Source organism: Monodelphis domestica, chromosome 6, assembly GCF_027887165.1.
Source record: "Monodelphis domestica isolate mMonDom1 chromosome 6, mMonDom1.pri, whole genome shotgun sequence".
NCBI classification, from domain to species: domain Eukaryota; kingdom Metazoa; phylum Chordata; class Mammalia; order Didelphimorphia; family Didelphidae; genus Monodelphis; species Monodelphis domestica.
Genome location: NC_077232.1, coordinates 277,769,468 through 277,784,069, shown reverse-complemented (window position 1 = coordinate 277,784,069; position 14,602 = coordinate 277,769,468). Strand labels below are relative to the sequence as shown.

The 14,602-nt window shown below is 36.4% G+C and overlaps 1 protein-coding gene across 2 annotated transcripts in view; it reads right to left on the bottom strand.

The window, feature by feature from the left end:
* Positions 1 to 5,617: 5,617 nt before the first annotated feature.
* The window catches only part of LOC103104909 (uncharacterized), a 31,824-nt gene continuing 22,839 nt past the window's right edge, over positions 5,618 to 14,602 (bottom strand). For both annotated transcript variants that reach the window (XM_007495803.3, XM_007495804.2), the window contains one exon: positions 5,618 to 6,157. In XM_007495803.3, the coding sequence (XP_007495865.1) occupies positions 6,020 to 6,157 (138 nt within the window). In that variant the 3' untranslated portion in view covers positions 5,618 to 6,019. The remainder of the gene's footprint in view (positions 6,158 to 14,602) is intronic.

Genomic DNA, 14,602 nt, shown 5'->3' with positions numbered 1-14,602 from the left:
AGTAGAATTTATTCCCAAGTATCTCAGCCCCTCCCTCCCTTCACCACATCATAGAAGGTATCATCTGGCAAATAGATATGTATATATAGATTATGTCTTTAATGTTTCCATTTTTCATTTCATCTTCTGGAGTTGACTTTCACAAGTGTTAAATCTGTAGCTATATATAATGTTCTCTTGGTTGTACTCATTTTGCTGTTCATTATCCCATGTGATTCTTTCCAAGTTTTAAAAAAATTTATCCTGCTCATTGTTTCTTATGGTGTAATAGTATTCCATCACAATCACAATTTGGCCCCACCCCCTCCAGCACTTTGTCCTTTTCCTTTTTTTGTCATGTTAGCCAATCTGATTGGTCATAACTCAGAGTTGTTTTCATTGGTGCTTCTCTAACTGGTAGTGATTTAAAGTTATTTCTCCTGTAACTATTGATAGCTTTGATTATTTCTTCTTCTGAAATCTGCCTGTTCATATCCTTTGACCATTTATCAAATGGAGAATAGTTCTTATTTTTATAAATTTGGCTAAGTTCCCTATATATTTGAGAAATGAGGCTTTTAACAGAGAAACTTGCTGAAAAATCTCTCCCCCACATTTCCTGTTTTTCTTCTAATTTTCACTGCTTTAATTTTATCTGTGCAAACACTTTTAAATTTCATGTAATCAAAATTATCCATTTTACTTCTCCTGATCTTCTTTAGTATGATAATACCAAAGCCAAGCAGGTCAAAGAAAGAGAAAGAAAACTATAAACCAATCTCCTTAATGAATATAGATGCAAAAATCTTAAATAGGATACTAGCAAAAAGACTCCAGCAAGTCATCATGAGAGTTATTCACTATGACCAGGTAGGTTTACCATATTAACAAGCAAACTGACAAAAATCACATGATTATTTCAATACATGCAGAAAAAGCCTTTGACAAAATACAACACCCATTCCTATTGAAAACACTAGAAAGTATAGGAATAGAAAGATCTTTCCTAAAAGTAATAAACAGTATATGTCTAAAACCATCAGCAAACACCATCTGCAATGGGGATAAACTAGAAGCCTTCCCAATAAGATCAGGAGTGAAACAAGGATGCCCATTATCACCTCTATTATTTAACATTGTACTAGAAACACTAGCTGTAGTGATTAGAGAAGAAAAGGAAATTGAAGGTATTAAAATAGGCAATGAGGAGACCAAGCTATCATTCTGCGGATGATATGATGGTCTACTTAAAGAATCCTAGAGAATCAACTAAAAAGCTAGTCAAAACAATCTACAACTTTGCATAGTTGCAGGATACAAAATAAACCCACATTAAGTCATCAGCATTTCTATATATCTCCAACATGTCTCAGCAGCAAGAATTAGAAAGAGAAATTCCATTTAGTATGGTAATAAATTCTTCCCTTATCTATAGTTCTGATAGGCAAAATTTTCCATATTGCCCTTTCTAAATTCATCCATTTTGACCTTATCTTTGTATATGGTGTTGGATCTTGGACTATGCCTAGATTTTTCCAAATTGCTTTTCAATTTTCCAGCATTTTTTGGTCAGATGGTGAGTTCTTACTCCCAAAGTTTGGATCTTTGAATTTATTAAACAATAGATTACTATGGTAATTTACTATTATGTATTACATACCTAATCTATTCCTCTATTTCTTAGCCAGTACCAGATTTTCTTGATAATTATTACTTTGTAAGATAGTTTGACATTGAGGTTGCCTTCCTATGCACATTTGGCTTTATTTATTCCTTTGATATTCTTGACCTTTTAGTATTCCAGAAGAATTCGATATTTTCTAGTTCTATGAAATAATTCTTTGGTAGTTTGGTTGGTATGGCATCAAATAAGTAAATTAATGTAGGTAGAATTGTCTTTTTTTTTTTAATATTGGCTCAGCCTACTCATGAGGAATTAATATATCTCCCATTTTTTAGATATATCTTTATTTTTGTGAAAAGTGTTTTGTAAGTGTTCATATTATCCCTAAGTTTTGTCTTGGTAGGTAGACTTCCAAGTATCTTACATTGTCTGCAGTTATTTTAAATGGAATTTCTTTATCTCTTTCTGCTGTTTTTTATTGGCGGTATGCAGAAATGCTAGTGATTTGTGTGGATTGAAACTTTTCTGAAGATGTAAATTGTTTCAACTTGTTTTTCAGTTGTAATAGTTAAAATAGTTGGTGCTATAAACTGTAGTGATTAAAATAGTGGAAGATATAAATTATAGTAGATAAAAGAGTGGATTGTAAATTGTGACCGCAGAAAATATATTTTCGCTACAGTGTCTTGTTTTTAAATCAAATATAAGGTGGTCGCCAGGGAAATATTCCCAATTATGAATATACCCAAGTCAACTGGGTTTTATAGAGAATTTAATTAATAATATAATGAGGAATCAAAAAAAGAGAGAGAGAGAGAAAAGGGAAATAAATGAGAAAAGAATAGGTCAGCCCAGGCAGCCCTGGCCAACCCAGGCCTAAGCCCTAAAAGAAAAGATCAGTCAGTCCTTAATCACTCACCATAAGATCTGTTCAAGTGAGGATTCAGGGGGACAGAGTCTCCCCAGAGGGAGTTACAGCCAGAGTCAGCCTCCCTTGAGAGACCTCCTTTGAGATTGTCCTTCTCTCAATAACCTCCTTAGAGGCTGTCTCTCAAGAGACTCTTTTTCAAAAGACTATCTCTCTTCAACTGCCTGTCCTTTTCTTATATAGGGGGTTTTCTCCTATGTCACCTCCCCTAAGTTCTTCCATCTACCAATTACAGTAGACGTTTTCCAAAGAACAGCCCATTCTGAATTCATACCTGAGTAGACTCATCCTTTTAGTAATCCACACCTGAGTAGGCTAGAATCTCTGAGTAAGTTTCTCACCTCTTTGTCCCATGTAAGTTTACAAGTTGCCTGACCTTTATAGGTACTTAGCACCCCTTTGTATTAATTCTAAAAATAGGCATGGCTTAAGTATGGGTTTAAGTATTTTTCATTGTTCAGCAAGGAGTTTTCTCCCCAAAAGCAGTCTTAAGTATGGGTGGAGTAGTGGTCTTCACATTTTTGATCTAAGTAGAGTTCTCACATTTTAGATCTAAGTAGCTTCACTGTTTAAAATGGGGAATAGTCCCAATAGGGAATTGTCCCAATGAAAAATTCCACAATGGGGAAATTTTTTAACATTTACAAGTCTGAGAAATTTCAAGATTCACATAGTTGAGGACTTTTCTATGATTCTAGTCATCCTTTTTATTTCTTATTTTTAGGGTTATATTTATCTAGCTCTGAAAGGGAAAAGTTGAGATCTCCTATTTATTGTTGTTCAGTTGTTTAGTCATGTCCAACTCTTTGTGATCTCACAAATCATATTGTCCATGGGGTTTTCTTAGCAAGGATACTCAAGTGGTTTTCCATTTTCTTTTCTACTAGCTTGAGGTAAAAATAGGTTAAGTGACTCTACCTAGAGTTGCACAGCTTGAAAGTGTCTGAAGCTAGATTTGTACTCAGATATCCATGATTCTGAAAATAATTTTTTAGCTCTTCTAGGAATTCTTGTTGGGCTTGTGTCTAATTCACATTTTTCTTTCTTTGGAGGCTGTGCTTATAGCTGTTTTGATTTTATCTTTTTTCTTCTGAATTTGTGTCTTAATCTTCCCTATCACCAAATTAGCTTTTGCACTCAGGTCCTTTTTTGGTTATTTGCTCATTTCTCCATCATATTTCTTGATTTGGAACTTCATGTTAAGGTTCGACCCTATTCGTGGCATGGGGAGTATATGGAGAAAGAGGCTCTGTCTCAACCTCTAGACTTTTTCACAGGACTAGTTTTAGATGGTGGTGGTTTGGAAGTTTTTGGTGCTTCTAAGGTAGTGTGACCTGGGGAGAGGTGTGGTCACTACTCTTCTGGTCTGCACTTTGATCCTTACCCTGAGGAGTTTCTGATCTCTTAGCTATTGGTTCTTAGGGAGTATCTGTTGTCAGGGGCTTCTTCTTTCTAGAGGCTGGCTCTGGAGAAGGGAGCACAGGGGTTCACATGGATGAGTTGAAAGGATCAAGGGAGCCCATGAATGATATCACAGATCTGATTTATTGAGCATTGAGTCCAGTATATATATATATGATTTTCATGCGTAAAGAAACAATAACACAGACAGGTGATTCTTTTTTTTCCATTTGAATAAGTTTATTTAGTCAATTTAGAACATTATTCCTTGGTTACAATAATCACATTATTTCCCTCCCTCCCCTCCACCCACTCTTCCCACAGCCAACGCACAATTTCATTGGGTATTACTTGTGTCCTTGATCAGAACCCATTTCCATGTTGTTGTTTACACTAGGATGTTCATTTAGAGTCTACATCCCCAACAATATCCTCTCGACCCATGTATTCAAACATTTGTTTCTCTTCGGTGTTTTCACTCCATCAGTGGATAGTGGTTTTTCTTGTAGATTCCTTCAAGTTGTTCAGGATCACTGCATTACTACTAATGGTGAAGTCCATTACATTCGATTGTACCACAGTATATCAGTCTCTGTGTACAATGTTCTTCTGGTTCTGCTCCTTTCACTCTGCATCAATTCCTGGAGGTTGTTCCAGTTCCCATGGAATTCCTCCACTTTATTATTCCTTTGAGCACAATAGTATTCCATCACCAACATATACCACAATTTGTTCAGTCATTCTCCAATTGAAGAGCATCCCCTCATTTTCCAATTTTTTTCCCCACCACAAAGATCAGATAGAAGGATGTCTCATTCTGGCCTTTTGTTGGATCTTCCATTCAAGAATTTGATTTGAGTTATCTTTTTCCACAAATTACATGTAAAAATGAATTTCCATATAAGATTCCTGAAGTTATTTGATCCAAATTGTCTTTCCCTCCTTTTTTTCCCTCCTCCTGGAGCTGGAAAGCAATTTGATCTGGGTTATTGTTTATTATCATGTATTTTAAAGTTGTTTGGAGGGCAATATTGGGACATCTTGGCTGCATCCTTCTTTTCTCTGCCATCTTGGCTCTATTCCTACTAAACTCTTAATTTTAAATATGAGAAAACTGAGGCTCAGGGAGGTGAGGGAACTTTCAGACAGGAGCTAACTCAGCATTTCATCTCAAATCCTTTAACTCCAATCCATCATTGGATTGAGGTTACTTTTTTCCTAAAGGAGGAAAAGGTTAAAACAACTTCAGAGAATAGGGTGCTAGTTTCTTCCAAATAAGTACTTAGGGATTAGGTCTGTATCCTGAAGAGATGAAAAAAATGGGAAAAGAATCTACTTGTACAAAAGTATAGCTGCTCTTTTTTTTTGTGGTGGTAAAGAATTGGAAATTAAGGGGCCAATGGAGAATGGCTAAAGAAATTGTAGTATATGATGGTAACACAATGCTATTGTGCTATTTAAATAGGATGATTTCAGAAAGAGCTGGAAAAACCTACATGAATTGATGCAGAGTGAAATAAGCAAAACCAGGAAAACATACACAGTAGCAGCAATATTATGGAATGATCCACTAAGATAGCTATTATCAGCAATACAATGATTCAGAACAATTCTGAGAATCTTATGACAATGCTGTCCACTTCCAGAGAAAGAACTGTTGGAGTCAGAATGCAGATGAAAGCACATGATTTTTCAATTGTTTATTTGGGTTTATGTTTTGAGGTTTTGGTTTTATAAGATTACTCATTTACAAAAATGAACAATATGGAAACAAGTAGGTAATAGGCATGTTGTTCTCAGTTCTAAGAATCAAAGAAGAAATGTGAAGGGATACTTTGAATAGCATGGGAGATTAGAGATGGTAGTAGAGAAATGAAGGAGGTGCAAAGATGTATTCAAGGATATTAGAGGAGGCAGGGTGGTTACAGAACACAATTAAAGCTCTCGTCCTTCTTGAAGACCCTATAACATGTTATGTTAAAATAGCATCAGTGGAAAAGAATACTCTAATCACTGGGCTTCAGAACTCTCCAATCATATTTTAGTAATTTATTTTGGAGTGTTACTTTTGAGTTTTTTTTTAAGGTTCAAACTGGAATAACATTTGTACTTAAAAGAATTATGATGATGATGATTAAAATGGAAAATATAATTATGATGATTTTGTAGTTTCTCCACCACATCTTCTTAGACATCTTTGTTGTTGTTTTTTGAAATGATTTAGTCTGAAACGAAAATCATATAAACATAGTTAGTGTTTTTCTAGTACTTAGACAATGAACATCTCTTCGTAAAGAAGACATTTCTAGAAATACAGCATCAAAAGGATATTCAAAACAGTGACTTAGGAGGTCATCAAGAAAGCTCTGTGATATCAAGGTTGGGGCTGGACCACAGCACAAGTTGGCAGGTACACTAAGGGCATTGGAAATAGTTGTGACATTGGCAGCAGCAGCTTCAGGAATTCTAAGTTAAGAAATGGTAAGATGATCAGACAACTGGTCAGAAAGATATTATGTGGGGTTTTTTGCTGTCACTGAGTGCATCTGGGGTCAAATAGAAACTGTACTGCTTAAATGCTTTCTTGGTTGCACTTCTAGGGTGAAGAGGAGAACTTGTAACAAGTGGATGAGGGTCATGATCACAGTTCCAAGGCAGGGAGGAGCACAAGCACTTGGGACCATGTGAGAACAGGCGACCTGGTCACAATTTCAGTATCAAAAGGAACTTTATTACTTGAGGCTATGGAAATGTGTCTTTTCAACCCCAGGTGAGCAGAGCCCAATTTTAACATTAAGTTCAAAGTAAAAAAATAGACTGGGAAAAATGAGTAAACAAAAACAAAAACAAAAAGATACCTAATCATAAAAATCTACTCCAGTGTCAAGAAAGAATAAAACACAAACTTAGAAGAAGACAAAAATATGAAAGCAGCTACATACAAAGCCTCAAAGGAAAATGCAAATTGGATATAAACCAACAAGAGTTATTAGAAGAACTGAAGAAAGAGATGAGTGGTAGAGGAAAAATTGGAAAAAGAAATGAGAGTGATGCAAAAAAAATTATGAAAAGAGAATTAATAGCTTGGCAAAATAAGCACAAAATATCCTGAAGAAAACAACATCTTAAAAAACCCTAAACTGGCTAAATGACCAAAGAGGCACAAAAATTCCCTGAAGAAAACAAGATTTTAAAAAAGAAGAATATGCCAAATGGAAAAGGAGGTAAAAAATGTGTTAAAGAACTTAAAAAGAAGAATTGGCCAAATGGAAAAAAGAAGTATAAAGGCTTTGAGGTTTGTGTCTAATAGTGGTACCACCAAGCTAAATGCTAAGCATGATCTAGTATAATTCTAAATTACCAAATAGTGGAACTGCTTCAAAGCTATAGCCAGAGGGCATAATGGTCCCCATCCTTCTACAACCATTTCAACAAGTGCTAATTTTCTTTTGTATCATCTTTGCTGCCTTGACTGGTAAGAATTGAGACCTCGGAGTTCTTGGAATTTCTATTATTATTATTATTATTTAGGGAATTTTTATATGTTTATTGATAGATTGATAGGTTGCATTTCTTTTTTGTATAAATTGTTCTCTGATTTCAACTGCTTCACTCTGGATCAGTTCAGGCAAGTCTTCCCAGGTTTTGAGTAATCCTTCACTTTCATAATTTCTTATATTGCTTTAATATTCCATTCCATTCTTATTCCATAATTTCCTCAGATGTTCTCTAGTAGTCAGGTACCCACTTTTATTTTCAGCTATTCCCTATAATAAAAATTTGTACTATAAATATATTTGTGTGGCACTCCATCTCTAAAAGGTTCACCATCACTGCTCTAGAACATAGTCTTCCTTATTCTATCTTGATCTCTGCAGGGCTGGGCGTAGGCTCAAAACTTAGCTCAGTTCCTACAAAGAATTTGTCCTACCAAGTCCATGTCCAGGTATGGTATGATTATAAGATTATATGATTATAAGATTATAAGATATATATATAAGATCATATAAGGTATGATTATAAGATGATTCTTTGTCTCAGCGGTTGCTGGGTTCAGGTCTCAAAGGTCACTCCTAAATATTGCCCTTTATGCCTCAGGGTATTGATACTATGTTAACTGCAAAACCACTGAAAAGTCCTCAAATGAAGCCAAAAGAGAATGAGGCAAAAGAGAAGGAAGCCAGAGCTGCTAGGCCTTCAAAGTCAATCAAAGTGGTTCTTCTTCAACAGGTGGTTAATTGGTCAGAACCAGTTCCAAAAGGTCTATGCATGCATCATCAGATCTCTTTTAAGAAGGCTTCCCAGATTCTCTTCATCTGGAGAAAGACCGTTCCACATGTTCTGTGAAGTGTGCCCTTATTTTCACTATCATGTTGCCAACCTTGCACTTTTGTGGCTATGCACAGCAGAGAAAAAAATGAGTTATGATGTAGGTAAGGTTTGTGGAATGGTCATACTCTGGGGCCCTTAAGGATCTCAAATGGCCCAGGAAGCAGACATCAAGGATGGATTATTTATTATATTATGTCAGGCTGGTGTGTGCCAAATGACACAGGAAGGCAAGATTCAGGTTAAAAAATGGTTTGGTTTTAAGAATTTTATTTGCTGTACTGTATTTAGATCTCAAGTGTTATAAAAAAAGTAAATATTGTCTGAAATAAATGTTTCTTGAAAATTGAGATGTTAGCAGAAAGGGTCACAGAATTCTAGGGCATTCCTAGTGAGAAAAAAATGTTTTGCATGTTTCCAATTTAATTTTGTTTCCTGCATTTTATGGGTTATTTCTTGGTTGCTCTGTTAAGGGAAAGTACATATTATCAGAATTAATATTTTGTTAGAAAGAGTTACATGTAAAAAATGTATTTTCAGCAATGTCTTGCAAAAGTTTTTGGTGGTCCTGGGAACCTAATCCCCTACTTTCCATAGGTTCAGTGTATCAACATTTATGTTTTTCACTTTTGTGTTGTCTTCTTGCAATGTTTTGCTTTCAGAATTGAGGATTGATTGTACTTATTATTAGCTAGAAAGGATTGCTCTTTTCAGTGTGTTCAGCAGTGAGAGTAATGCAAAACAAAAGAAAAAAGTTTCAATGAACTATAAAATGTACATAGAAGGGAACAGAAGGAAGTTCAGAAGTATCAGAAGATATATATGGGCAGAGCAGTTTTTTGCCATAGTGTTAAATTAAACATATACTGTAATAAAGAAATAGCATGTTGCAAATACTACATGGATTATTTCATGTTGGTGCATCCTTTGCTGCCAAATGACATAGAAGAAGGTTAAAGTGTTTTGGTTTTAAGAATTTTGTTTGAACAGTATTTAGGGTACTTTAGGTTTATGTGTTATGAAAAGTGAATATTGTCTGAGATCAATATTTTTTATATAATAGATGTTCATTCTCTCAACTATATTGATCCTTTCCCCTTTTTTGCATGCAAAAAGGTTTAATGCTATTGATATCAACTAAATTGATAAGAAAAAGGAAATTTTAAATAAAAAACCTGACTCTTAGAACTATATATCAGGACTCACTAAGTTGCTATATCTATGGAAAGCTGATATGTACAACCTTGTTAAACATTAAGCATGCTTTTGTTTGGCATCTCAGTCGCACCTATTCCTTGCAAAACAAAGGTTCCTTATTTTGCTAAAACCATTTCTTCCGTATGAGGAAGGGAGATAACTGAAATAACGAGTGATTCTGAAGGGGAATAAAAAGATCCTCCGAGGAAGAGAAATAAGGAATATATTGGTAGCAAACCTAATTTTAACGTGTGTTAAAAAGTCATGAAAAATGTATTGGGGAAGGTGGGGCCCCTCTCCACACTTCATTCTCCAAGGATAAGTAAATTCCATACTCTCTGGGAGCCTGACCTATCTGTTTGTGATGGTTATTCTATATGGCTATTCTATATATATTCTATATTAACTATTAAATTAATGGAAGGCCTTGCTTTGGATTACAACAGATTTGGGAACCTTTTGTGTCAAACCAGTGCATGAAAATACTAGGGAGAAAGCCCTTCATTTCCCCTTAATGTAATTTAGCCTCCAGGAAGGCTTGGAGTGGTGTGGAGTTGACTTTGGGGTCTCAAAGGTTCTGCCAATAGAAGACAAGCTCTGATAGGCACTAGCAAACTGGAAAGGCCTTAAGAAAATCCCCAGTGAGACTATATTATCTGAAAACCCTACAAAAGACTTCTCAAACTGTCTGCTTCCCATTTATGATTCAAATAAGCTAGAGAGCATTTAAAAAAAATTATTGCTTCCCATAGAATACACGGACTGTACTGTACTGATAGCTACTTTGGGGAAGTGAATAAATAGTTGGCTAAGAAGTTATCAGAGAACAGAAGTTAGATTTCTTGAATCTGACCTGCTTTGGTGCTATTTGTTGTTGGTAGGGTTCATCTGTCTTTGAAGAGGACCAGGGACACCCTAAGGTGTTATTGATTTGCTTCTAAATGAGAATGAAGTGAGGCAGATTTGCGCAGTTTTCAGCCTCAGTCTCTCTTCCAGGCACCATCATCTACTGGCAGGACAGAAGTAGATGGCCGTGGCATCTTTAAAGTCTCACACCAAGCGCTGGGTGCTCCACAGTGCCTGTTTCATAACCACTGGAACAAATTGTTCTCCTCCTCCCATTGTGCTAGAAGTCTTCCCATGCTTGAGTAGGCCTCTCTCCAACTTGCTGATGGGTTTGAGTCTTACCTCGTTTACCCTCCCCCGGATTAGCCCGTCTGTTGAGATAGTGTGTGAGAGTTAGGTGACAGGTGGATACCAAAGGCAGGGGAGCAGCCCTAAAAGGGCTCAGCAAACTTTCTCTTAGAGGTTCTGGTTCATCCACTTATCAAGGGTACAGGGTACTACACACACGATATCACTGTGACAGTGTCATTACTAGTGTTCCTTTTCATACTATGGCTTCTCAAATATTGTAATTAAAGATGAATATTATGAAAATATGAGTTTGGAATGTGAAATGTATTCGTTTTAGTGGCCATTAACTCCTGTAGGGTTACTTGGACCTTCCTGGGGAAGCAGCTGTGGAGATTTTGAAGTATAGGAGACTAGAGTCCTACCGGGGGTTTTAGAATAGTGTAGGGAGGAAGGAGCCGGAACAATCGATGCTTTAAAATCTCACTACAAGGGAAGACCCAGAGGCTGAATGAGACTTCAGGTCAGCAGTGATTTCATTGGAACAGAGAAGTCCTGGATGAGGAAATTGTCTCTTGGGAAGATAACTCTGCCCTTGTAACCTGTTTCTCTGACTGTCCCCCCATTCTTTCTGGAACCTATGTCTTATAAGGAAAATCTGCTTTCTAGTCAGCCATGTTTGCCCCTTCATTCGCCTCTGGATTCCCTTCCTGATTTATTTTTTTAGCATTTGTCCCCATCTGGTTGCCTTTATCCTCTACCCTCTTTTCTCATCTTTTTTTTTTGTGTGTGTGTGTATGTGTGCAATCTTCCCTATTAGAATACATCATGCATATTTTTAATTGAATTTCATTTTTTCAACTACGTGTAGAAGCAATTTGGACAACTGTTTTCTGATATTTGGCAATTCAGATTCTCTCTCTCTCTCTCTCTCTCTCTCTCTCTCTCTCTCTCTCTCTCTCTCCTCTTTCTCCTCCTCCTCTTCCCTCCCCCCCTCCTTCACCTCCACAAGGTGGTAAATAGTCTGATATGGTTTATGTCAATGTCAATTTGGAACACAAGCTCTTAGCTAGTCTGACACAAAGTCCCTGCTGAAATATTTGTCAACTTGACTTTTATCTCTAGTTTAATATAGACTCTGATTTCATGATATGCTTCTGGTGACACCTGATGTTTTACATTCTTGAATGCACTAATTCTTGCTGCATAAAGTTCTAGTGTGAATGGCATAGATTACATATTTGCATGTTCATGGTACAATGTGGTGAATGTTTTATCGATTTATATTGCTTCTATGTTTGTATGTATCCAAAGATCACAGATTTAGAGCTGCGTGTGATCTTGAAACAAGTTTAGTCTGACCCCTTCTTTTGTAGACAAGGGTCTGAGGTTTATGTGGATTGATTTTTCCACATGTAAGAGAAGCAGATTTTCAATGGGATTAAATTTCTTCACTGGGAGAATATGCAGGGTAATGGTAGGGTTTTTGTTGGTTAAAATATGGGACTGAAGCAATGATAGCTTTGCTCTCTACTGTCAGATAGACACAAAAAATGTGGGAATGTAGGCTAGGCAGTGGGGAGCAATGACCCTGGCTCCAGAATAGGTTGTGTTGCTCCCAGAGAGGATCTTGAACACCTCTGGCCCTAACTCCAGATACTAAAGGGTTATGATTCAAAGGCAAACAGAAAAGTGAAAGAGACCTAGTTCTAGCCTAAGGACACTCTATTAGTCTTTGCTTTTTTTAAAGTTTTGAGTGTGGTGGTTCTAGCTGCTCTTTACCAACCTGGAGCTGAGTTAGCTGACAGGTAGATTCTGAAAGCAGAAATGGTGCCCACTGAAGACTGCATGCCTGGCTGTTACCATGAGAGACCAGGAGAGCCTCTTCTGGAGGAGACAATCTGCCCCCAGTGGTCACCAATGTAGAGAAGAATATACTGGAGACACAGCACCAAGTAGTAAGCAGGTCCATTGGGACCCAGTGACATCACTGAAAACCATTGCTGGTACTGTGTGTCCAGACAAGACCAAAAGGTGAGTTATACTATATACTTAATGACCATTGTCTAACACAGACATTTCAATCTACAAAAAAGAACAACAAAAAAAGATTGTATATGAAATTGTGAACTGCTATATATGGTTTAAAAAATGTATATAAATTTAACAAGGCAGTAATAAAATTGCCCAGCTTATGGCTCCTTCTGAATTGCTCGACAATTGCATTGACAGCACATATAATGAATTGCTCTTTATTTTCTTCTGTGTATTTTAGAAAGAGGTTTTATTGATACATTTTTTCTTTTAAAAAAATCTTTATTGCTAACCATTAATTGTTTCCACTCCTCAACAACAGAAGCCCTTCCTCATGACAAGTGAATATTGTAAAGCAGAAAAAATCTGACACATTGGTCGTTTCTGGAAATATAGGAAATTTTAGCCCATCATCAATCTGGAGAAAGGTGAGAGACATATTTCATCATTCAGCCTTTGGAGCCACAATTGGCTATTGTACTATTTAGGGTTCTAAAGTCTTTCAAAGTAGGTTTCCTTTACAATATTGCAATGTATCTCTACAAAAGAGAGGTGATTCTAGGTCCTCAAAGCCTATGGCAAAGGAACACAAGCTCTGACAGGTTCTAATATATTGGAAAGGCTTTGAGTGTGGGCCTAACAAAAGACGATTTGGTTTTCAAGGTTCAGTCTTGCCAAGTCTAGAGAGGCATATTACTGGGGCTGGCCAGATGATGATTTTTTTTTTGTCATGGCAATTCATGAAACAAAGGAAAGTAAACAATGGCTGCATTTTTTTACTGAGAGGAAGATTCACAGGATTTAAAGCTGGGAAAGAGGATTTCTCAGTCTTTATCCTTTGTGACCCTTCCACATCTGTAACCACAGTAACCATTGTTTCTCATTCTCTTCTAGATACTGTCCCCTCTTTGGTCTCCATAATGTTGTTCTCTCATGATTCTCTTTCTATATGTCACACTATTCTTTCTCATCTATTTTACTGGATTATCTAGTCTGACCCTCTCACACAGAAAGGGAAACTAAGACCCTGAAAATTTAAGATATTTTCTTGACATTACACAGCCATTATATGGAATTCAGACCAAGGTCTTCTGACAATGAAATTCAAGGCTCTTCTTTGCTGGTGCAAAATTGTAGAAAACTTCTACTTCTTGCCACAGGAGCCTGAAGGGAGCCACTAAAGTTTTCTGAATAGAAAAGTATGATGGACATGGGATAAAGCAAGACATAAGGAAGATTCATCTGGTAATAGTGTTAGAGATTCAATGGGTGGGGAAGAGTGACAGGAAGATCAGGCTATTGCAGCAATCTGGACAGGGGTATAAAGAGGGGTTGACCTAGGGCTATAGCAGTGAGAATAAAGAGGAGGACATGGATGTTAAAAATGGCGGGGAGGTAGAATGGATATGACTTGGTAATCTACTGGATATGAGAGAGAAATTCAAAGATAACAAAGTTTGAACATGAGAGATGACTAGGATGCTTTTTTTTCTCCTCTTAGAACTTTTTTTTTTAGCAACATTTGTTTTATATGTACAAAAGCATTTCAATTTAATGTACTCAAGGTGGGGTGGAGCTAAGTGGTGGTGTAGTAGCAGCAAAAGTTGGAACTGCTCTGAGAATCTTCTTAATTTAATGTACTCAAAATTATTCATTTTACATCTTACAATTTTCTCCATCTCTTATTTACTCATAAATTCTTCTTCTGTTCATAAATATGATAGGTAATGTGCTCCTTGTTCTTTTAATTTGCTTATGGTATCTCTTTTTATGTCTAGATCCTATATCCATTTTGATCTTATTTTAGTAAATGGCATAAGATATTGAGCTATGCTTAGTTTCTGCCAAACTCCTTTCTAGCTGTCCCAGCAATTTATACCAAACAGTGAATTCTTATCTTAACAGCCTAGATCTATATTTTTGTCAAATACAAGGTTACTATAGTCTTTTACTACTGTTTGTTATATGTTCTCTTC